The sequence below is a fragment of the Equus asinus genome, chromosome 2 (assembly GCF_041296235.1).
Source record: "Equus asinus isolate D_3611 breed Donkey chromosome 2, EquAss-T2T_v2, whole genome shotgun sequence".
In the NCBI taxonomy this organism is placed as follows: domain Eukaryota; kingdom Metazoa; phylum Chordata; class Mammalia; order Perissodactyla; family Equidae; genus Equus; species Equus asinus.
In genome coordinates this window covers 148,132,334-148,155,330 of record NC_091791.1, presented here as the reverse complement: position 1 = coordinate 148,155,330, position 22,997 = coordinate 148,132,334, and the positions used below count along the sequence as shown (strand labels likewise).

The 22,997-nt window shown below is 36.8% G+C and overlaps 1 protein-coding gene across 7 annotated transcripts in view; it reads right to left on the bottom strand.

Annotated features, from left to right (window-relative positions):
* The window catches only part of CEP152 (centrosomal protein 152), a 94,850-nt gene that overhangs the window by 43,347 nt on the left and 28,506 nt on the right, over positions 1-22,997 (bottom strand). For 5 of the 7 annotated variants that reach the window (XM_044764926.2, XM_014852862.3, XM_044764928.2 and 2 more), the window contains exons 10-13: positions 20,144-20,291; positions 18,394-18,485; positions 17,457-17,620; positions 4,871-5,075 (exon numbers count right to left, since the gene is read on the bottom strand). In XM_044764926.2, the coding sequence (XP_044620861.2) occupies positions 4,871-5,075; positions 17,457-17,620; positions 18,394-18,485; positions 20,144-20,291 (609 nt within the window). The remainder of the gene's footprint in view (positions 1-4,870; positions 5,076-17,456; positions 17,621-18,393; positions 18,486-20,143; positions 20,292-22,997) is intronic. The other 2 variants (XM_044764929.2, XM_070501945.1) reach the window with 1 other exon arrangement.

Here is a 22,997-nt window from a genome sequence, read left to right as displayed (position 1 = left end):
CAAACCGGTAAACCCCAGGCCACCAAAGCAGAATGTGCAAACTTAATTGCTGTGCCACTGGGCCAGCCCCTCAACAGGTACAATTTTGAAGACTCAACAGATTTTGGCAAATTGTTTCCAGAAAAGTTGTACAAATGTATACTGTCCAACTGTCATGAGTCTGTCCAACTCTTTTTTTATTTTCCTGAGGAAAACTAGCCCTGAGCTAACATCTGTTGCCAACCTTCCTCTTTTTTTGCTTGAGGAAGATTGGCCCTGAGCTAACATCTGTGCCAATCTTCCCCCACTTTATATGTGGGTCACTACCACAGTGTGGCTGATGAGTGGTACAGGTCTGTGCCCAGCATCTGAACCCGAGAACCTGGGCCACTGAAGTGGAGTGCCCCGAACTCAACCACTATGACACAGAGCTGGCCCCTGTCCAACTCTCTTTACCTCCACTGGCAGTGACTGTCTTTAAATAATGATTGTATTTGATGGGGAAAAGGGCATCTAACAATTGCTTTTGTTTGCATTTCTTGTTTTGCCATCAGAAGGGAATCTCTTACCTAGCTTCACTGTTCATTTGTTTTACATATTCCCAGATTTGTCTGTTTACATGACTTTGCACATTTTCCTTTTACCATCTGTTTTTTTCTTATCTATTTTTATGAGTTCTTTATTCATTGAGGAGGTCACAAAGATGTTTTTTAAATAGCTATTTGACTTGTTGGTTTACGTATTTACCTGAACTCTGAGCTCTCTTCTACAATGATTAAAAAATATCTTGTGGCAAGGTTCATTCTGCCCACTGGGGCAGGGGAGGAATACGTGTCTCACTGCCATGTGGGTGACAGAGCACCACAGCTTGGGCTCAGTCTTCCATTCACAATCTTCACTTCCTCCAGAGGGAGACTGCTCTAGTGTTGACTTTGCTCTTTTCACTTCTCATCCTTTCCCAGAAGCCACTGCTCCGACCCCAGCCACAAGAGAGAAGAGCTAAGAATACATATTCTGTTAGCTTCTCTCCAGATTTGGGGTTACCAATGAGACTTAAAGGATTTTACTGACTCCTTAGGATGGCTTTCATTTTTTTCAACTTAGCCTCCACTTTTTAAAATTTATTATATTCATTTGTGCTTCCTTCCCCACTGGTGAGTTTTTATTACTAGGAATGAAAGTGACATCATACTGATATACTGAAAAACAATTTTCATGGCTAGCTATTGCACTCAGTGTGACATACTATCACAGTGCAGACACACAGGGTCAGGTACTTGTACCTGTCAGCACAAAACCCTCACAAAGACCTTTAAAAAGAGAAAGATCCCTGGAAATGTCACAAAAATTTCTTTCTAAAAGTGAAATACTGAAGACAATATTTTCAAGAAAACTAGAAATATAATACACCAACTCTCATAGGATCTTCCTAATTTTCATGTCTAAAAAGATTCTAGCTAGGAACCTTCTGAGCTGGCTACTGAACATTGTCTATCAAGTACCTTGGAATCAGTATACAGCTTTAACCACAACTGGTGGGTAAGGTAATCATCTCTACTAGGTATCAGACACAGAAAGGTCTCTGTGTTTTATTTATTACACTAACAAAAAATTCAGTGTAGATGTGGGCCCTGACTGCTAGTAAGCCAGTCTGGTTTTCTTAAGGTCTTTACCACATTCTACCTTAATGGCCCAGTTGTTCAACCGGAATGAACGGAACAGTATTTGACCCGCTCCCAGTCGCTGCACAGTGCCACGTATGGGCAGACTCTTAATTCCATCACACATGATCCTGGAGATGTCATAGAGCAGCACTGCTCTGAAGAGTCATATGACGTGAAAGCCAAAAAACTGACTCTCTATAATTATAAATTGTTCTATCTAAGATGGATAAAAACAAACAAAAAATGTACTAAAAGGTATGTATAAAGCAATAAATATATCAATATCTTTAAAATGTTCACTAAAGAAACATGTCAAATAAGACTACACATGCAAACATTTTTGCTGGCCTTCTTAATACTTAGAAAGCCTTCAGGGGAAAGTTTTGATGGCCTAGTTCTCTTTAAACAGACATCCAGGGAAGTTCAAATTGACATGTTCTTTCTCTTAACATCCCTATAGCAAGCAGAGAAGTGCAACATCACTTCATTAACCTCAGGCTTTAACGCCAGCTATAATCATTTCTTCTACAAATTGATATTAAGACGTGTAAATGTATCTGGCCTCACTAAAGATTTCAGGAAGATTGAGCTTATATAATTTAGACTTCTATTCACATGCCCCACTCTCTAGTCACACCAGCTTATTTGCTACATTCTTTTATATATTTCTGCTCAGAGCTGAAATGTCCCTTCCTACCTTCTCTCCTGGATTAATCCTTCAGGACAGAGATCAAATGCTTCCTCCTTAAAGACTTGGCTTGGCTGCCTTACCATCCATCCACCACCCCCAAGCCTAGTAAGTTATTCCTTCTCATAGCACTTTGTAATTAGTATCATCCTTATTACACAAAGTTACAGATGTCCATCTCCTTATAGATCTGTATTGCTGAATGTGGTAACCATTAACCACATATAGTTACGGACACTTGTAATGTGGCTCGTCCAAAGAGAAATGTGCTACTTACAAGTAGAAAATACATGCCAGATTTCAAGGACTTAGCACATATACCTAAATGCAAACCATCTCATTAATATTTTATATTGATTTTATATTTTTATATATTTTATATATTTTTATATTTTTACTTATTACATTTATATTTATTTATATATTATATATTTTATAAGTTTTATATTGATTACATATTGAGAAGATACTTTGTATATATTTGATTAAAAAAATTATTAAAATTAATTTCACTTATTACTTTGACTTTTATGTGACTACTAGAAGACTTTAAATTACATATATGGTCCCATTATATTTCTATGGGATAGTGCAGTTCTAAATTCTAAGCTCCTTCAAGGAATAGTCACTGTTTCTTTCATTGAATCCCACAAGACCTTGCACTGAATAGGTTTAAAGAAAAAAAGTTTACACTGAATGATTTGCTATTCCTCCACATACCTCCCAACCCTGCTTTTTGACTTTACAGACACATTACAAAGCTCCATTAGGGATGTGGGAAATAAGAGGCAAAGGAAAAGTTTGAAGGTGTCCATGGGCTAATTAGATGACTGTGAACTTAAGTGTTTGTTTAGAAAACCACCTATTGGTTAAATTACTACTTCCTCTCCCGTTCCTCCAACTAGGAAGTGGATTAATATGTGTACTAATTCAGCAAATATTTACTGTGCAAATATACAGAGAATTATCCATACAATACTCCCAAGAAATTCCTATATAGGAAGTTGAAGTAGAACAGACATACGCAGCAAGGGCTGTAGTCACACTCTAAGAAAAACCAAATGTAGACTGCTAAGAAATCACTGTGGCAAAAGAGTAGCTAGACACAAAGAGTATTCAAAGATGAGACGGCTCCCTTCAATCTATTGATCAATCAGACTATAGAGGCAAAGGGAAAGACTAAAAAGTACAATGTAAGGCATGACCACTCATGTGGAAGTGTATCTGTGCCATAAGTAATTTCAATATAAAACAAAGAAAGCACCAACATATCTGAGCTAAGGTTCAGACTCAAAATCACGCTCCTACTCTCCTAAATCTTAGCATATTCTCATCAAAATGCTTAAACTAACCGACTCTAATCTAACACAAATTGGGACACAGCTTTCATTCCCATCCTTTTTAGGAAACACATGGAAACAGTTGAAACAGCTTGATTTAAAGATGTTAGATATGCTGGGGGAAAGGGGTTCGTTCTCATTTTGTTGTTAACATTGAAATCAATGCTGTATTCATCAAACATAGTTACTCAGAAGAGGGAACCAGACTGGGCAGGCCTTTAACAGTAAAAACACACTATTTATTTCTGGAAAATAAATTAGACACAATTAAAATTCCATAATAACAAGCGCTATAGAACATCTTGCATACTTTGCTTTAAATAGGATTGTTTTAATGAACACAATTCCTAGATTAAAGGATCAGGAGATAAAACAGTACTAAAGTAGGAAGTAAAATATTTCCCTCCAGGAGGAAAAAGAATACATCAATTACACTCATTTTCCCCCTTCCTTTTCCTTTTAGTTATTAGGTCTTTTATACATTATTTTCTATTGGGAGTGTAGATGGGTTGGGATTTGGGAAATATGGAAGGGTGAAAAAGGCAGCTATTAAAGGAGGGCAACCCTAAAGATCTCTGTGATAGCATGATCCTGGGGAAATAACCTTGCCTATTTATTGGTCAAGTGTTCTAGTTTCAATTTGCCTGAAGACCGACTGTAACCTCAGAAGTGTCACAAACTCCTCCAGCTCCATTTGCCTCATCTATAAAGTAAGGAGCTAATTGAAGGATATGAAGGTGGATTTCAATGATTCTGACATCATCTGATTCTGTGCCTTTCCCACCTGTCACACCACCACAGTATAATCATAATTTCTTTATATAGAATGACTCTTGTTATAGGAACATGGACCAGATAAAGGTCATAGACAAAATGCTAAAGTATTTCCCTGTGGAGCATTTAACTAGATTTTGGAGCACTGTTGGTACAAGCCAATCTTGAGGAAATGCAGATACCTTGTTACATAGAATGCCTCCTTAGATTTGTGGTAAAGGAATTTTACCTAATCGGCATCTCATTTATTAGGTGTCAAGAGCAACCAGAAAATATATTCCCTTAAGTGGCATTTCCTTCGTTAACCTTTATTTCTAAAAAAGTCAAATGAACCTCTGAAAGACTAAGGTTTAATTTAAATATGAAAATTGAAAGAGTGTTTACTTTACGAAGTCTTCTAAAAATGCCATTTTAACTCTACAAACCTCAACCTCGATGCTTTTTTCATCCTTTTCCACCTGTTGGAGATCTTCGATTTTCTTTCGACAGTCTTTGAGATCATTTTGTAACTGAGACACCAGATGACGCTTCACCGAGTTGCTGCCCAGCAAACGCTCCACTTCTGCTTTCAGCTTCAGGATGACCTCATCTTTAGACATCACTTCATTTGGGTCTTCTTGCGGTACACTGCTAATAGGGAAATTATTCTTTTAAGATTAAATCAAGTAACAAATCAAGGACAGTTATTCCTTCAAAGTGACTAACTGCAGTGGTGACCATGTTTTGTGACCTATACAACTATATACTGATACTTCAAAAACAATTTCAAGCTTTATCATATACAAGGATATCATTTTTGCTACATCTTCATATACAGAAATACATTTATTCACATGAAGACCATTCTTAAGTTTAGTCCTGCTGCCTCACTGAAAGCAGTTCAGCCATGCAAAGTTTGACACGGCACACATTTTCATTGGTGGTAAATTGCATGCTGTATATGCATGTCCTTTATGACTCCAAGAGAAACAACATGAAAATAAAGGAGGAAAAAAATAGTAAACAATAGCCATCCTAACCAGATTCCTGTATCTCTTTTATTAAAACACAAGTCTGAGTGGATAGCTGAGCAATTGGGAAAAAATGACAAAAAGTTGTGCTAATTTAATCCAACTTTAGTTTCAATAAATTTCAAAGTTGGAATGAGAATTTCTGCTCCTTGCCATAAAGAATTAAAAGGACCAGATTTCTCTTCCTGCTTAAAAAACTAGAAAAATCAAATAAAATATATTAAACAATATTTGTCAATCATTAGACAACAGGAAGCACAGCATAGAAAACCCTGAGAAAAGGAAAACAAACAAGGTAAGGCCTGTGATTGTCGCAGCTTTCTGCCTGGAGAGTTCTAGGCTGGAGCACAGGGGAAGGAAACCCACACAGAGCCCAGCAATCTCACTGAGTTGCAAGGAGTTCTGTTTGGGGAGGCCAAAATGGCTAGAATTTGAGAGAAACACTGTGGGAAAAGAAGCTAAACAGAAAGAGAGATCTGGTGATCTGTGTATGCATGTGAGGAAATTACCTCAAGGCCAGGGAAAGAACCACAGGAAAGGAATAGGGCTGGGAATATTTTGTGCTCCAATGAGCCGTAGTGGGAAGACTTCCGAATTCACAGAGCATCCAATATTGCCTTAGCAATGGGGCCAAATCAGCCCCAGATTAAAGGCTGCTCTAAACCTGATCGATCAAAGCCTATAAAGAAAGCCGTGAAGGGATCAAATGGATTCCAAGTAACTTAAATGTGTCACAGAAAAAGAATAATATTTTTAAAAACACAATAAAATCTAACAACTAAAACATAAAATTCCAAATGTCGAGCATCCAATCAAAATTTACCAGGCGTGCAAATAAGCAGGAAGGAAAATATGAACTATAACCAGGAGAAAAATCAATCAATAGAAACTGATCCAGCAATGACAGAGACAATAGAATTAAATACATTCCATATGTTCAGGAAGATAGAGAAAAAACATGAATAAGATGAGGAGAAAAATGGAAGATATAAAAAAAGACCCAAACGGGACTTACAGGGACAAAAAATTTCAACATCTGAAATGAAAAATATACTGCATGAGATTAACAGCATATTTAACATTGTAGAAGAAAAGATCAGTGGACATAAAGACATAGCAATAAAACTACAAAATTAAACAGAAAGAAAAAGAAGACTGAAACAGAAACACAGAGAGCATATTAAGTTTTCCAACCTATGTGTAAGTAAAGTCCCAGAAGAGGAGAGGGGAGAGGGATACAAAAAAATTTGAAAAAATGACCAAAATTTCTCTATTTGATGAAAACTAAAACCCCAGAAAACCTAGAAGCTCAATAAATCTCAAGCAGAAAAAAAACCTTAAGAAAACCACCATAAGTTATAACAACATCAAGCTGCTGAAAACCAAAGATAAATAAAGAGAGAGAGCAGGAAGACTCCTGGAGAGAACCAGAGAGAGGAATCCTGAATTCTGTGTATAGACTTGTATAAGCATCTGTCTAAGCTCTGAACTATGCATGCACAGAACAGACCCTCAAGCCAGCAAAGCAAAGATTTGGAGAATTTAACTGAAACTTGAACCACACACACACGTCTCACAATGACCAACCCTTGAGGGGTGCATACACAGGACAGATCCAAACCAATGTGGCAAAGGCTTGGAAAAGTGCACTGAGATTCAAAACACCCATGCAAGTTTCTACATAACACAAAAATCACAATGTCTAGTATACAATTTAAAATTACTCCAAATAGAACTAACCAGGAAAATGTGGCCAATCACAAGAGAAAAGCTGAAACTATCACAAAGAGTCTTAAAAGTTTAACGCAGCTATTATATCTATGCTTTATGAGGTAAAGGAAAACATACTTGAAATGAATGAAAAGATAGGAATTCTCGACAGAGAAATAAAAACTATAAAAGAACCAAACAGAAAATTTATCATTAGCCAGGCTCCAAAGAATAGAGATGACAGAGGAAACAATGAGTGAACTTGAAAACAGTTCAACAGCAATTATCTAATATGAAAATAGAAAAATATTGAAAAAAAATGAACAGTGTCTCAGGGAACTGTGGGACACTATAAAAAGATTTAACATATGTGTAATTGCAGACCCAGAAGGAGAGGAGAAAAAGATAGGGGCAGAAAAGATATTTGAAGAAATAATGGTCAACATTTTCACAAATTTGGTAGAAGACATAATAAATTTATGTTTTCAAGACGCTCAGTGAACCACAAATGGGTTAAACTAAAAGAAAAACACACAGACACACATCATAACCAACGTGCTGAAAAGTAAAGAATAAGGAAAAAAATCTTGAAAACATTGAGACAAAAACTACACGTTACACACAGAAAAAATGTTTCAAATAACAATAGATTTCCCTTCAGAAATCACTTAGGCCAGACATAGCAGAAGAACCTATCTTTAAAGTGCTGAAATAAAACAACAGCTGATCCAGAATTCTATAATTAGCAAATATAAGGACATTTTATATAAAGAAACTAAGAATTTACTGCCAAGAAACATACTCTAGAAGAAATGCTAAAGGAAATACTTCAAGCTAAAGTGAAATGATATCTTCCCATAGGGAAATCTATACTGAAAACTACAAAACATTATCGAAAGAAACTGAAGAAGACCTAAATAAAAGAAGAGGTATAGTATGCATGTGCAGAAATTGGAAGACAATTCTTTTTCCCTCAGCTTTATTGAGGTATAACTGAAAAATAGCAATTTCTTAAGATGTCAATTCTCTCCAGATTGATCTGTAGATTCAACACAATCCCAATTAAAGTTCCAGCAGACTTTCTGGAGAAACTGACAGGCTAATAGTAAAATTTATTTTGAAATGCAAAGGACTTAGAATAGCCCAAACAATTTTTTAAAACAAACAACAAAGTTGAAGGACATATCCAACCCATTTCAAGACTTACTATAAAACTATGGTATCAAGACTGTTCATTTTTAGCAAAAAGATCAATGGAACAGAATGGAGAGTATAGAAATAGGCCCACAAATGTATGGTCAATTGATTATTATCAAAAATATCAAGGCAATTCAATGAGAAAAGAAGTTCTTCTGACAAATGGTGTTAGATCAACTGGATACTAGTATGAAAAAAAATGAACATCAATCCTTACCTCACATCACACTAAAAAACTAACTAGTAATGGATCACAGACATAAATGTAAGAGCTAAGACTATCAAACTTCTAAAAGAAATCATAAGAAAATGTTTGTAATACTGAGTTACAATAAGACACAAGAACCAAGAACTATAAAAGAGATCCTTGATAAATTAGAATTCACAAAAGCTTAAATTTTTGCTCTTCAAAAGATACCATCAAGAAAATGAAAAGGTAAACCAGAAAGACATATATCAGACAAAGGGCCTGTATCCTGGAACACATAAAGACCAAACAATATACACAAATGGCAATTAAGCACATCAGGAAAAAAGAAAGAAAAGAAGAAAGCAAAGCACATCAAAAGATGTTTAACATCCTTTGTCATTAGGGAAATACAAATTAACATCAAAATGAGATAGCACTACACACACACTAAAAGCGCTCAAATTAAAAAAGATTGACAGGGGCCAGCCCCATGGCCAAGTGGTTAAGTTCACACGCTCTGCTTTGGCGGCCCAGGGTTTTACCCATTCGGATCCCCAAGAGGGGACATGGCACCACTTATCAGGCCATGCTGAGGTAGAGTCCCACACAGCACAACCAGGACCACAACTACAATATATAACTATGTATTGGGGGGCTTTGGGGAGAAGAAGAAGAAAAGAAAAAAAAGAGATTGGCAACACGTTAGCTCAAGTGCCAATCTTTGAAAAAAAAAAAAAGATTGACAATACCAAGTTTTAATAATGATGTGGAAAAACTGGAACTCTCATACATTGCTGCTGGGAATGCAAAATGCTACAACCACTTTGGAAAAGAGTATTTATACTATCATACCTAAATAAAATAAGTTAGAGGAGCTATAATGCAAGCATAAAGAGGAAGCAACTGGAGCATAAGTGGAAAGTAAGAGGTAAAATTACCTCCATTAGCAGATGATATAACTATATCTGGACACTTCTATTCAACATTGTACTAGAAATTCTAGCTGCAGCAATTAGTCAAGAAAAAGAAGTAAAAGGCATCCAGATTGGAAAGAAAGAAGTAAAACTATTTCTATTTTCAGATGACATGGTCTCAAATATAAAAAATCCTCAGGAGACCACTAAAAAACTATTTGAATTAATAAATAAGTTTAGCAATGTAGCAGGATTTGAGATCAATACACATCATCAATCATATTTCTGTAAAATAATAATGAACCAGCTGAAAGTAAAATTAAGGAAACAATCCAGCAAAAAGAATAAGAAAGAGAATAAAATACCTAGGAATAAAGTTAATGAAAGAAGTAGGTGACTAGTGACACTGAAAACCACAAAACTGCAAAAGTACATGACTAGTACACTGAAAGAAATTAAAGAAGATCTAAATAAATAGAAAGACATCTCATGTTCAAGGATCAAAAGACAATATTGTTTAGATGGCAGTACTCCCCAAATTGATCTATAGATTCAATGCAACCCCTATTGAAATCTTAGCTGGTTTCTTTGTAGAAATTGACAGACTGATCCTAAAATTCATGTGGAAATGCAAGAAATCCAGAATAGCCAAAAAATCTTGAGAAGAACAAAGTTGGAAGACTCACACTACCCAATTTCAAAACTTACTACAAGTCTACAGCAATCAAGACAGTGTGGTACTGGCATAAGGACAGACATATAGATCAATGGAATAGAACTGAGAGCCCAGAAATAAACCCTCACATTTATAGTCAATTGATTTTCGACAAGAGTGCCAAAACAATTTAATGGGGAATAGTCTTTTCAACAAATGGTACTGGGACAACTGGATACTCATGTGCAAAAGAACAAAGTTAGACCTCTATCTCACATTATATGCAAAAATTAACTCAAAATAGATCCAACATCTAATGTAAGAGAGAAAGCTCTTAGAAGAAACCCTAGGTATAAATCTTCAGGACCTTCGATTAGGAAATGGTTTCTTAAATAACAAAAGCACAAGTAGCCAAAGAAAAAGTAGGAAAGTTGGACTTCGTAGAATTAAAGACTTTACTGATTCAAAGAATGCTCTCAAGGAAGCAAAAAGACAGTCCACAGAATAGGAGAAAATACTTGCAAACCATACATCTGACAAGGGATTTGTATCCAGAAAATGTAAAGAACAGTTAAAACTAAACAATAGAAAGAACCCAATTATAAAATAGGTGAAACATTTGAATAGACATTTCTCCAAAGAAGATATACAAATGGCCAATAAACACATGAAAAGATGTTCAACATTATTAGCCATTAAATCAAAACCACATCATTAGCAAATCAAAACCACAATGAGAAACTATTTCACACCCACTAGAAGGAGTATAATAAAAAAAATGGAAAATAACAATTGTTGGCAAGGATGTGGAGAAATTGGAACCCTCATACACTGCTGGTGGGATGTAAAATGGCGTAGCCACTTTGGAAAACAGTTGGACTGTTCTTTAAAATGCTAAATATAGAGTTACCATATAACCCAGCAATTTCACTCCTAGGTATACATCTAAGAGAAATGAAAATATATGTCCACACAAAAATTTGGGCACAAATGTCATAGCAGTATAAACCATCAGCTGATGAGTGGATAAACAAAATGTGGTATATTCATACAATGGAATACTATTTGTCTCTAAAATGGAATGAAATACAAAGTCCTGACATAAGATGCTAAGTGAAAGAAGCTAATCACAAAAGACCACATATTATATGATTCCAGTTATATGAAATGTACAGAATAGGCAAATCCATAGAGACAGAGAGTAGATTAGTGGTTGCCTGGAGCTGAGGGCAGGAAGGAATAATGAGGAATGACTGGTAGTACGTATGGGGTTTCTTTTGGGGGATATTGAAATGTTCTAAAATTAGGTTGTGGTGATAGCTGCACAACTCTGTGACTATACTAAAAAAACCACAGAACTGTACACTTCAAATAGGTGGATTTATGGTATGTGAAATATATCTCAATAAAACTATAGAAGAAAAAAGAACAAGTACAAACACCTAATGTATGAGTTCCCTTTATATGGAGGCAAACCTAATCTATAGGGTTTAGGTATGAATAATTAGATCTTAAAAGGACAGATAAAACCAGAAAATGATTGCTGTAACAGTTAAGGTCACAGTTAACCTCAAGGTTACGAATGGAAACAGAAATAAGGGCAGCTGCCGGCAATGTTTATTTCTTGACCTGGGTGGTGGTTCCACGCACGCTCACTTTAAAAGCATTCACTAAGCTGTACACTTAGTTTCATGCACTTTTCTTTGTGTTATATTTCACAGCTTTAAAATGTTTAAAAAGTAAAATAAAATTATAAAAGTACTAGAAAAATGCCATCAAGAAATCATAAAAGAGTGATGGATCTAACGACATAAAAATTTTAAACCGGGAAAGTGATAACTTTCAACACTGGCTAGGGTGCAGAGGAATAGGTACTGTTACATGATGCGGGTAATAGTGCAAACTACAGGGCTGCTTGGCAACATGTACCAAAAGCCTCAAATACATGCACACCCTTTAGTAAGAATATCCACCCACACCTTAAGGAAATAATCAAAGATGTGAATAACAACTTGACTACAAGGGTGCTGTAATAATAATATTGCATTATTTATAAGAAAAAAATTTTAAACAGAGGATTACTAACTAAAATATAGTACATTCAGCCACATACCCATTAGTAAATATATATAACAATCTTTACTGACATCTAAAGATTCCAGAATGTATTAAGTTAAAAGACACATTAAAAACAGTATATTCAATATTATGTTGTCGTTTAGAAACATCAAAACAGATAATCTGGAAGTTATGTAACAAAATGTTAATAGTAGTTTTCTTCATGGGAGGTGAAGTAAGATTATGAGTGCTTCTAATTTTCTTAATCTGTATTTTCTAATTTTTCTATAATAACGAAGAAAGTTACTTTTGAAAAGAAAGAAATGGTTGATAGTATGTACCCTTAATAAGATGTGATGAAAATGGAACCTCGTCTCTGTGGTCTTCCTCCACAAAACCCAGGAGGAAAACATAATCATGAGAAAAATATCAAATTCCAATAGGGGGGCTTCCTACAAAATAGTCAACCAGTATTTCTCAAAACTGCCTGCTCATCAAAAATAAGGAAAGTCAAGTGTAACCTAAGGAAACATAACTCCTAAATGTAGTGTGGTATCCTGGATGTAATCCCAGAACAGAAAAAGGATGTCAGGTAAAAACTAAGGACATCTAAATAAACTATGGACATTAGTTAATTAAAATAAAGTATCAATATTAGTTCATTAATTGTAACAAATGTACCATGTTGATGTAAGTTGTTAATAGGGAAAAATGCGTGCAGAGCATATGGGAACTCTTTGTACTATATTAATTTTTCTGTAAAGCCAAAACTGTTCTAAAAAACTGAAGTCTATTTTGAAAAAAAGCAATAAATAGTACCTGAGTTAAAATTTTTACTGTTTTTCACTTTCAGATCATTCCAAATGAAATGTGAGAATATATATTACGTGTATACAAACACACACATATGTATACAGAGAGAATGAACAAAATATTAGTTTTTGTAGCTCCCTGCAATATGCTACATGTTTATCAACACACACAACTTTTGTATATGTGATACATAGTATAAATATTTGTAAATATAGATCTTACCTATTTGAACCACTTCTATTTTATAGAAATATATAAATATAAGTAGAAATATATAAGAAATATAAAATATATTATAATGCATCTTCCTGTGCTGTAAGACATGGTGAACTATGGCTAAGCAGGACATTTATTTTTCTCAGTTAACAAATTATGCACCCCTAATTTCTTTTCTTACTCAATGCTGACCACTGAAATAGCACATCATGTACTCCTAGAGGGAGCCAAGTCAGAAAGCAGAGAAAGCACTTGCTAAAATAATTTTCTCTTCTTTCCCAAAAGGGAAAAAGCCAGCGTTGGTGACCAGTCCTGCATAAGGCTCAGGACGGAGCCCTGTGGAAGTCGGTTCCCCTAAATCCAAATAAACTGTAGATCCTTATGAAGCCTGCTGAGAAGACCAAAGGGAAAAGGCATTCCACTTGTTAAATGTTTATTATTTGAGCTTCGCAGCCAACTATAATAAGGGAGAGGGGAAGCTGTCTGCAAGCCGCATGCAGACTTAGCTACTCAAATTCCGTGAATGTGAAATAGAACACTGAGGCTAAACCCTTAAAATTTACTAGGCAGTAGCTAGAGGGAGGTGGTAGTTGGGAATCAAAGCTTGGAGCCGCTAATATTTGGGTCAGTGATTTGACAGCAGCTCAAGTCAACAAAGAACTAAAATTCTCGACACTGGGAAAAGTGCTGCTTTCTCTTGTTCTAACAATCACAGTCCAGCAGAGGAAAGGTACAAATCTCTTCTCTACTATACTTCTTCTCACTTTGATCTAAGAATAAGTGTTTTTACTTTTTCCTCAAAGCAGAATTCTTATCTATTAAACTGTTGGTGGGTGAGATAAGCTAAACCTTTCTTCACTTGTCCTGCTTTCACTGAACATCTCGCTGAACTTCAATGACTACCCACTTTGTGCTTAGTTATTCTCCACTTTCTCAGTTGAACATGGCTGGTATTCCTTTTCCTATGATAGTGACGTGATATCTCCCGTTTATTATCTGTAGGAATGCGGTTTAAATTACTACAGGATTTCGGCTACGAGTACTAATTAAATAGAAAGGGCAAAAGCAGTAGACATTTTAGTAGACGTCATGATGAAGTCAGTCTACTTGAAAAGTTAAATATATATAACTAAATGTACTATTTACCCAATTCCCAGGCTAATTATGGCATAAACTAAAATAAAGTAATAAATTGGAGAGAAATCTTTTTTGGCAGAAACTAAATCATTAATCCTCTAAAACAAATGACATAAAGAAGAATGACGTTTACGGCAAAAAGGTTTGACTGCTGTATAAATATGCACCAATAGATTACATGACAATAAAGTCTGGGGTTCAGGTAATGGTTCTGTTGCTAATGGTCTGTCTGCTTGGGCAAGAGAGTTCAGCTCTTTCAGTTCCAGTTTTCCCAACTCTAAAATGATAATGTGGATCCAACGTTTTTCCCAAGGTTGAGATGAGGATCAAGAACTTTTTATAAAATGTGTTGAACTAAAAGTGAATTAATATAAAATCTAATCAATGGCATATTTTAACAAATCATCTATTAAATAACAATAGTAACAGTTACCATTGATTAAGTGCCTAATACGTGCTAGAATATATGACCTGAGGTCTTTTATATTCATTATCTCTTTTAACCCCCAAGGAATATGCTATAATCCACTTAATAGAAAAAAAACCTGATAAGAAAACAGGCTCAGAAAAGTCAAGAATCTTGCCCAAGGTCATAAGCTAGTAATAAATGGCAAAGCTATGGTTCAAAGCAAATCTGGATCTAAAGACCATTCTCTTTCCACTAGCCCCTTAGAATTAATCTGGCATTAACAGGAAATGAGGCATTCACAGCAGTAAATTTTCCAGATGACTACATTTTACCTTTAAAATTTTATGTAAATCTGTCTAAAAAATGTAATGCATTCATCCTCTTTTGCTTTAATTAACTAACCAAAGCTGAAGGCTTTCTTCAACAACACAGGATCATGATTGTGGACATTCTCATGTGGATCAGAACATGCCTAGATGTACAAAGCTGCTTACCCTGGTGCTCAGCAGCCTCAGCACCTTGTGTTCCTCTAATTCTCTCCTTGCTGAGGCTGAGCTGTCTGGCTGAAGCATGGGCAGTACTGCTCCCAACCCCTGAGCCAGCTACTCTGCGGTCATTTAGGAAATCAGATAACTCACGGGGTGCCAACAAATCCAAGTCAATATGGCCCTGGGCCTTAAGGGGGCTCCTAGTAAATACATCGCATAATCGACTTCTGCTATTTGCTTCTTTGCTTTCTTCTGGTTTGTAGCTGCGATCTGTCGAGATGAGTTCCTAAAGACTGACCTCCAGATAAATGGAACCTTAATAATTTACTGAATCTCATCTTACTGTTCTGAAAATGGAATCACAGTACTAAAATACATAAGTTCTAAAAACCTCTTATGGAACAAACTCATCAAGAGATTTATATATTTGTATACAGTTACATGATACCTGAAACACAGTAGGTACTAAACACTCTCACTGAACAACAATATAGTAAACTCAGTCTTAGACTATAAACCAGATGGTGGTGGTACAGGTCAAACACATTCAAGAAAGCCTTTCCTTAACCTGAATGCAATCCCTTCCGAAAACCCCATCTTTCATCCTTATCCCAAATCAGCAGAAGGAACAGATAAATGCCCCTGTGTACATCGAGCACAATATTTGCACACAGCACTTAGTTGCTTACAAGCATGTCTCCCTCTCCTCAATCAAACAAAATGTAAACTCCTTGTGGGAAGGGAGAGTTTCTATCTCATCTTCCATGCCCTACTCCCAGAGGCTTGCAAACAGCAAGGGCTTCAAAAATGTACGCCCTCTCCTTCATTCATCTTTTAAGTGTTTAATGATATCTAAATGTGCTCCCTCTTCTACCACCACAAATCCCTCCCTGTCAGTCCCTGAGAGGGAGGATAAACCACTCCCTCCCAGGAGATTGCTAAAATATCTGTATAAGCAGTGGTATAAAAGACAGAATCCCTATTTTATTTTATTTTTTTGAGGAAGATTAGCCCTGAGCTAACTACTGCCAATCCTCCTCTTTTTGCTAAGGAAGACTGGCCCTGAGCTAACACCCATGCCCATCTTCCTCTACTTTATACATGGGACGCCTACCACAGCATGGCTTTTGCCAAGCGGTGCCATGTCCGCACCCGGGATCCGAACCCTCGAACCCCGGGCTGCCGAGAAGCAGAACATGTGAACTTAACCACTGTGCCACCGGGCCGGCCCCAGAATCCCTATTTTAAAAGTAAGGTCCTAGGGGCCGGCCCGGTGGTGCTGCAGTTAAGTTCACACATTCCACTTCAGCAGCCCGGGTATCACCAGTTCGGATCTCGGGTGCGGACATGGCACCACTCGTCAAGCCATGCTGTAGTAGGCATCCCACATATAAAGTAGAAGAAGATGGGCATGGATGTTAGCTCAGGGCCAGTCTTCCTCAGCAAAAAGAGGAGGGTTGGCAGCAGATGTTAGCTCAGGGCTAATCTTCTTCAAAAAAAGTAAATAAACAAAAAAAATTTTTAAAAATTAAAAAATAAAAGTAAGATCCCAGTAGGGGCTGGTCTGGTTGTGCAGTGGTTAAGTTCATGTGCTCCACTTTGGCAGCCCAGAGTTTGCGGGTTCAGTTCCTAGGCGCGGACCTACACACCACTCATCAAGCCATGATGTGGCAGCATCCCACATACAAAAAGTAGAGGAAGACTGGCACGGATGTCAGCTCAGCGACCATCTTCCTCAAGCAAAAGAAGGAAGATTGACAACAGATGTTAGCTCAAGGCGAATCTTCCTCACCAAAAACAAAAAAAAGTAAGATCATAGTAAGGTTCCTAGGGAAAATTAATGCTTATTTTTTCATATACCATTGACAAATGCCAAGTCCTACTTTCAACACAGTGTTAACGCAATAAAAATAATATGTTCTCATCTTACTAGTAAATAGATATATAATCTCAGTTGCAGAATTTAAATTAATCATTTTTATGTTATTGAAACTGATTATCTACTGGTAGTGAAGACAGTACAATATTAATCCTTGAAGTTTCTGTTCATTTGGATATCAGACATTTACACCTCATTAGAAATCACTAACACATACTGCCCCACATTCAAGAGCCCCTAGTCAGTGCACCATGTCATGCCTGGTGCCAAATGTTTACCACCATCATCAGTATTATTAATGTAGGTTCTTCTACAGTACACGATTTTCTCGATACCTCTTAACTTTGGATTTTTTCCAGTTGACTTTTTTAATACCCAAATCCACATATGATTCAGTGAGTTCTATATTTAATTCTCCCTCTGAGTCACTTGGAAGTATTCCTAGTTTTGCAGCAGATTCATAGAGAGAAATTTCATCTTTTAGTTCTGTTAATTCTTCCTAAAACACAAAATTATGGAAAGTTATTTTCCTATGTGAATCAGTCATTACATGCTTCAAAATCCATTTTAACGATCAATAGAAGGCAGAAATGCTTCTTCAAATACATTTTTCACATACATTAAAAATAACTTTCTAAAGGCCAGCATGTATCAGGCTTTCTAGTAAGTTGAATGAACAAATGAATAAATGAATGAGAAAGCAAATGTCAGTGGCTTCTCACACCTCCCTCACTTACATTTTGTCCTCCATGGAAAGCATCCTTGAGCTGAGAAGCCAGTGGCATCACTTTCTGGCTTACTAGAGCAGAGGACAGAGTAGAACGGTTTGCCAAGAAAGTGTTGTACTTTAGTCTGCCAGTGGCGAAAAGGCAAAATACCTTTTTCCAGTAGAGGTAATCTTGGAACTCTTCCTCCAGTGGAAAATATAAGTAGCAGTGGAGGAGGATGTCAGACAACTGCAGCTAAACTGCAGGTTTCCCACATCCGTAGATAAATTTAACTCAGGGACACAACCCTAGACAAAAGGACATGCCTGCCGTGTGAAGGAGGTGGCAGGCAGAATGCAGGAGAGGGCAGAGCCCTGGCTCTGCAGTGAGGTAGACCTGGGCTTGACTACCCAACTGTGTGGGTGAGATTGTGAATGACTCATGGGCTGGGTTGGAGATGGTCTAACCACCTCTTTTCTACAGAGAAATCCAAGCTTCAGAAAGGTGATGTAACCATGGCCTAATTCAATTACCCATTAAGTCTCTTCCAAGTGGCAACACTCACTTGCAAAGCCTTGTTCATGTTTTCACTCATAGCATGTGCCTTTTGTGCCTGCTGCAGCTGGAGCCGTAGCTGAGCCACCTCCTGGACTGAGCCTATGGGGGAAAGAATCATAGAACACAAGAAATGTAAAGGGACAAAGTACCTACGATGTACAGAAGAACTGAAATCCACTGCGGCTATAGAAGGTGGAGTTCTGCTTTATTACCTTTTTATTATCTTTTTAGGAGCACAAAGGGATAGCCAGTGGGACCCAGAAGGCATAGGTCTGGTCCAGACATTTCCAAGATTTAGTATGGCTCCCCATATGCCCTTGGGAAACTGAAGACGCCGGCTACTGTGACCTTGCAATGAATCCAATCAGCCACATCTATAGACCTTAACACTCCACAAGTCCCTTAATAGGAGCATAATATTCCAACTCATAGAAAGCCAAAGCAAAAATTCTTTGGAATCCATTTCTACCCTCTAATGAGAAAAGTACATCTTGCTGTCTTTAGCTTCTTTCTAAATGCTTTTATTCCCACCATCCCTACCTCCACGTGTGAAAGAAGCATATTAGCATATTAAGATTGTACCTCTAAAACTTTAGTAACCTAATATTTCTAATGTACTAGGGGAGGTTCCTATTTAAAAGGGACTTTATTAGGTTTCCTCAAAAGAAAATGAGCATCTGGGAAATGGTTAAGCAAAGTGATGATGGCATATTATGCAACTAAAGAAAATCACATTTTCAAAGCCTTCAATGGCAAGGAAAAAGGCTCACTCAGTAATGCCATGTGAAACAAAAGGACACAAAACTAAACAGGGAAAGGGACCTAAATAGAGTATGATCCAAACTTTGCCCCCACCAAAACATACACACACACATATTTAGACAGTCTTTGATTTTAGGACTTCTACCTTTTGAATAACTCTCTTATGCACACTGTACCAACAGTCTGAATTGACTTTATCTGCCAAAGTGTGACTTTCATCTATCAGTTAACGAATAACCATTGAGCTATTTCCAACAGCTCAGTGTGAGCTACTCATCAGCAAATAGGGCAGTTTTGTCTATATGGCAGTGTTTTGATTTGATTATTATTACCTTTCACACTAATAAGAAATAGAAGTACTGCGGAAATAGATAGGAAGCATGTCTCAAATTTAATACCATGGAGACCATGCTAGAAATCTTAAGCATGACAAAAATGTAACTCACTGGCGTCAACTGCCCAGGTAAGTGGCTATTCCACTGTGAGAGAAAAAAACATTAAAGAAGTTATACAAAACAATAGAACTATATGATCAAAGATCAATTCTAAAAGGCAAAATATAATGGGATTTCATAATCATTTTTAGCTTCCAGGGACAGAACCTACCTTATAACATACATTTTATCATTCAGTTTTTGCACATTCAGCTTCGCTATGTTTTCGAAAATGCAGTATATACAGAAGGGGGAACTGTCTACATGTGTGCATTCATTTCACTTGAAGGAAATACATTCAAAGGTTAACAATAATTATCTCTTGTGTAGTAGGATTATTGGTTATTTTTATTTTCTACTTTATACTTGTCTGTGTTTTCCAAATTAGCTAATGAAAATGCTCTACACCTTTATGCACATATAGTAACCATGTGAAAAAAATTTTGTCACTGATGATCTTTTCTGTCTTTTCCAGATTTTTATAATTCACGGATCCTACCACGTTCTCTCTGCATATCACACTAGCCTTCCAGGGAGACCACAGCCCACTGAGACACCCACCTGAGTGCAACAAGTTGGCACACTGCTTCTGACTCTCCTCCAGACTTCTCGTCAACCTGTTAATGATCTCGGTCTTTTCTAACTTGGTTGCCTCTTGGTTCCTTTCCAGTTGTTTCACCTGATCTTTCAAATGACAGCAAATGTCTTCCTAAGTAGAAAAAGTGTTTAAGAAGTCATTTTCATGATCAGTTATTAAATATTAACCAACAATCATGGTTTTACATAACTGGATTTTAAGTCAAATATCATCACACGGCAGCATCCGTTTCAAGGTTAAGTGTACAGGACTGGGAGTCAAGGAGAACAAACTTCTGTGATCTTGGGCAAGTCATCAACTTCTCAGTCTGGTTTTTTTCTTCTGTAATTATGCTAATAAAGGTTGAATTAGAAGATTTCTAAAGTGTCTTTCTGATCTACATTCACAAGACACTGTTATTCTAAAATTAGATTTTATTCAGACCAACGGAAATGTATTACATTTCTACTTGCATTTTACACTGTCAGGATAAGGGGAGGTATACACATTTAGGCAAACCACTTTGAACCATGGAATTTGTACTCACGACAGCAAGGAGACAGATAAACACATGGAAACTCACTCCATTATGAACAACCAAAAGCTCATTCTATTCCGAACTGTCAAAAATAATCTCTCCCTCTCCTCAACTCCTTTTAAACTTGATCTGTTTCTCTCCTATGTTTTTCTTTCTACGTTTTACATGTCTTCTTTCCCTTAAAGGTCTCCTTGAAGGTGCCCAGGCAGTGCCTTATAGTGAGTGCTACCAAAAAAACACTTGAAAAGTAAATGACAAAGAAACACAGATAGGATAAAGGTATGTGTGTGTGCACGTGCGTGCATGTGTGTAATTGTATGGGGACATATAGAAAATATAGAGCATGTATACAATACTCAAGTTTCTTCAAAAAGAAAACATGTTTGGGAGTAATGAGCCATGGGAGTGCTAAGCCCAGGTAGGAGAAATCACCATCTGTCATTCAAAAAAGGTGACCCATGCTGAATTCCAGGCAAAGAGCAGAGCATGGGAGAAGCAGAGGAGTAAATTAAGGTAAGTGGATAAAGTTACCTGAAAAAGCCTGAAGAAAATAAGCTGTAAGAGGAATATCAAGAAAGGCTTTGAAGCAGAAAGGAGGCACTTGGAGCCTGATCCAGAGGCTGACCTGAAGCCCAATAATGCCTTAAGCGTACTAAACAAGGTATGCCTCATAAGGATGCTAACAGTAACCTTCAGCAGAGGAAAGGGACTCTAAAGTCTCCTATTTTAGCTGAAAAAACTCATGTGAATTTCGTATTCTATTTCATAATGCAGCCATGTTTGCTTTAAACTTTTTCTACCAAATTTTTGAGCAAAATGAAACTTCTGGAAACTGGTCCATGTTTATTCAGCACTGCAAACCTCTTGGCACACTGCTGCTGATTCCCAGGCCAGCTTGAAAAGCACAGTTCCAAAGCGCCAAAGTAACATGGCAAACACAATGAATGAGCTAATATTAATGACAGTGCGAATGTGTGTGCAAGAGGGGTGGGGAGACAATTAGCACTGACGTGCTGGGGAGGTCACAAGAGCTTTTACAGGAGACTGAGACCGGCAAAAAAGTTCAAGAAAAGGCAGATGTGAAAAACATTCTAAAAGAAAGGCAGACTGTGGCAATAATTTGACTATACACAACAATCAATTAAACCATGTTGTTTCCTGTTGACAAGGTTAGGGAAACAGATTATACTCATATAATTCTGCAGTTTACATACCAAGAAACAAATAAAACAAAATGAATGGTTGCATCTTTTCCATGATTAGCTTGAGTGAGAACACTCAGTTCAAGATGGATAAAGGCAGACATCTTTTAAGACTGAACAAGGCAAGTGTAGTGATAAAGAGATAATAGCTGAATCCATGGGAGCAAACAGAACTGAACAGATTTCTAGTGCACAGAAAAGTGAGGATTAGGACACCCAGTGAGGTCTGTGGGAGTCTCTCAGCCAACAGAAAGTGTTTAAAGTAGAGCCTTGTAATATAACATTAAAGGAAATTTAGACAATAGATCAGATGAAGGTCATGACATCAACCAAAGTCCTTGACTTCACCAAAAGCTGAAAATTTCAAGAAGACCAAAATGAAGAAAAGGTTTGATACCGTCAAGGAGATAATCAGAGATCTTACCCTGATACTTCTATGAATGGAAGGAGGTAGAAGGCAGTTTGAAGAGATAACCAGAGATCTTAGAATCTGACACTTCTATGATGGGAGAGAGAGAAGACAATTTGGAGGAGAGAGCCTAGGAGAGACTTTGCTATTAGAGAGTTCTGTCATTGAAGGAAGACTATGAGCTTCAAGAAGCTCATTTCTTCTCATCTTCTCTGTGACACTAAAAACCCAAGAGGAACTCAGCCAAAGCAAAAAGAACTGTTATAATATGTTGTGAGTGTGTACAATCCTTTCTACCAAGAAAATCTGATGGCTTAAGGAAAGCACTCAATTAATAATATAATTTCACAAGCCATATATTTCTCAAAATACACTAGTTATACAGACATTCCAAAAAAAAACCAACTATATCATGGATTGCTACTCCTTCCATGATGTGAAATTGCCCCCATGTTGAATTTTGTCTTTCAAAATATAAATAAATATATGTACATAAAGTCTGTTTACAACCTGATGTTTAGCCATGGTTCAGTAAAAGTTTGATGAACAGATGAAATAATATGATTAGTCCACAATTGTAGTCCTTTCCCACCAGGAGCAAGTTTTTCATAAAGCAATGATTTCCAAACTTTTGCAAGAGGAGGCATGAACCTCTTGACAAATCTGAATAAGCTCATGGATCTTCTCAA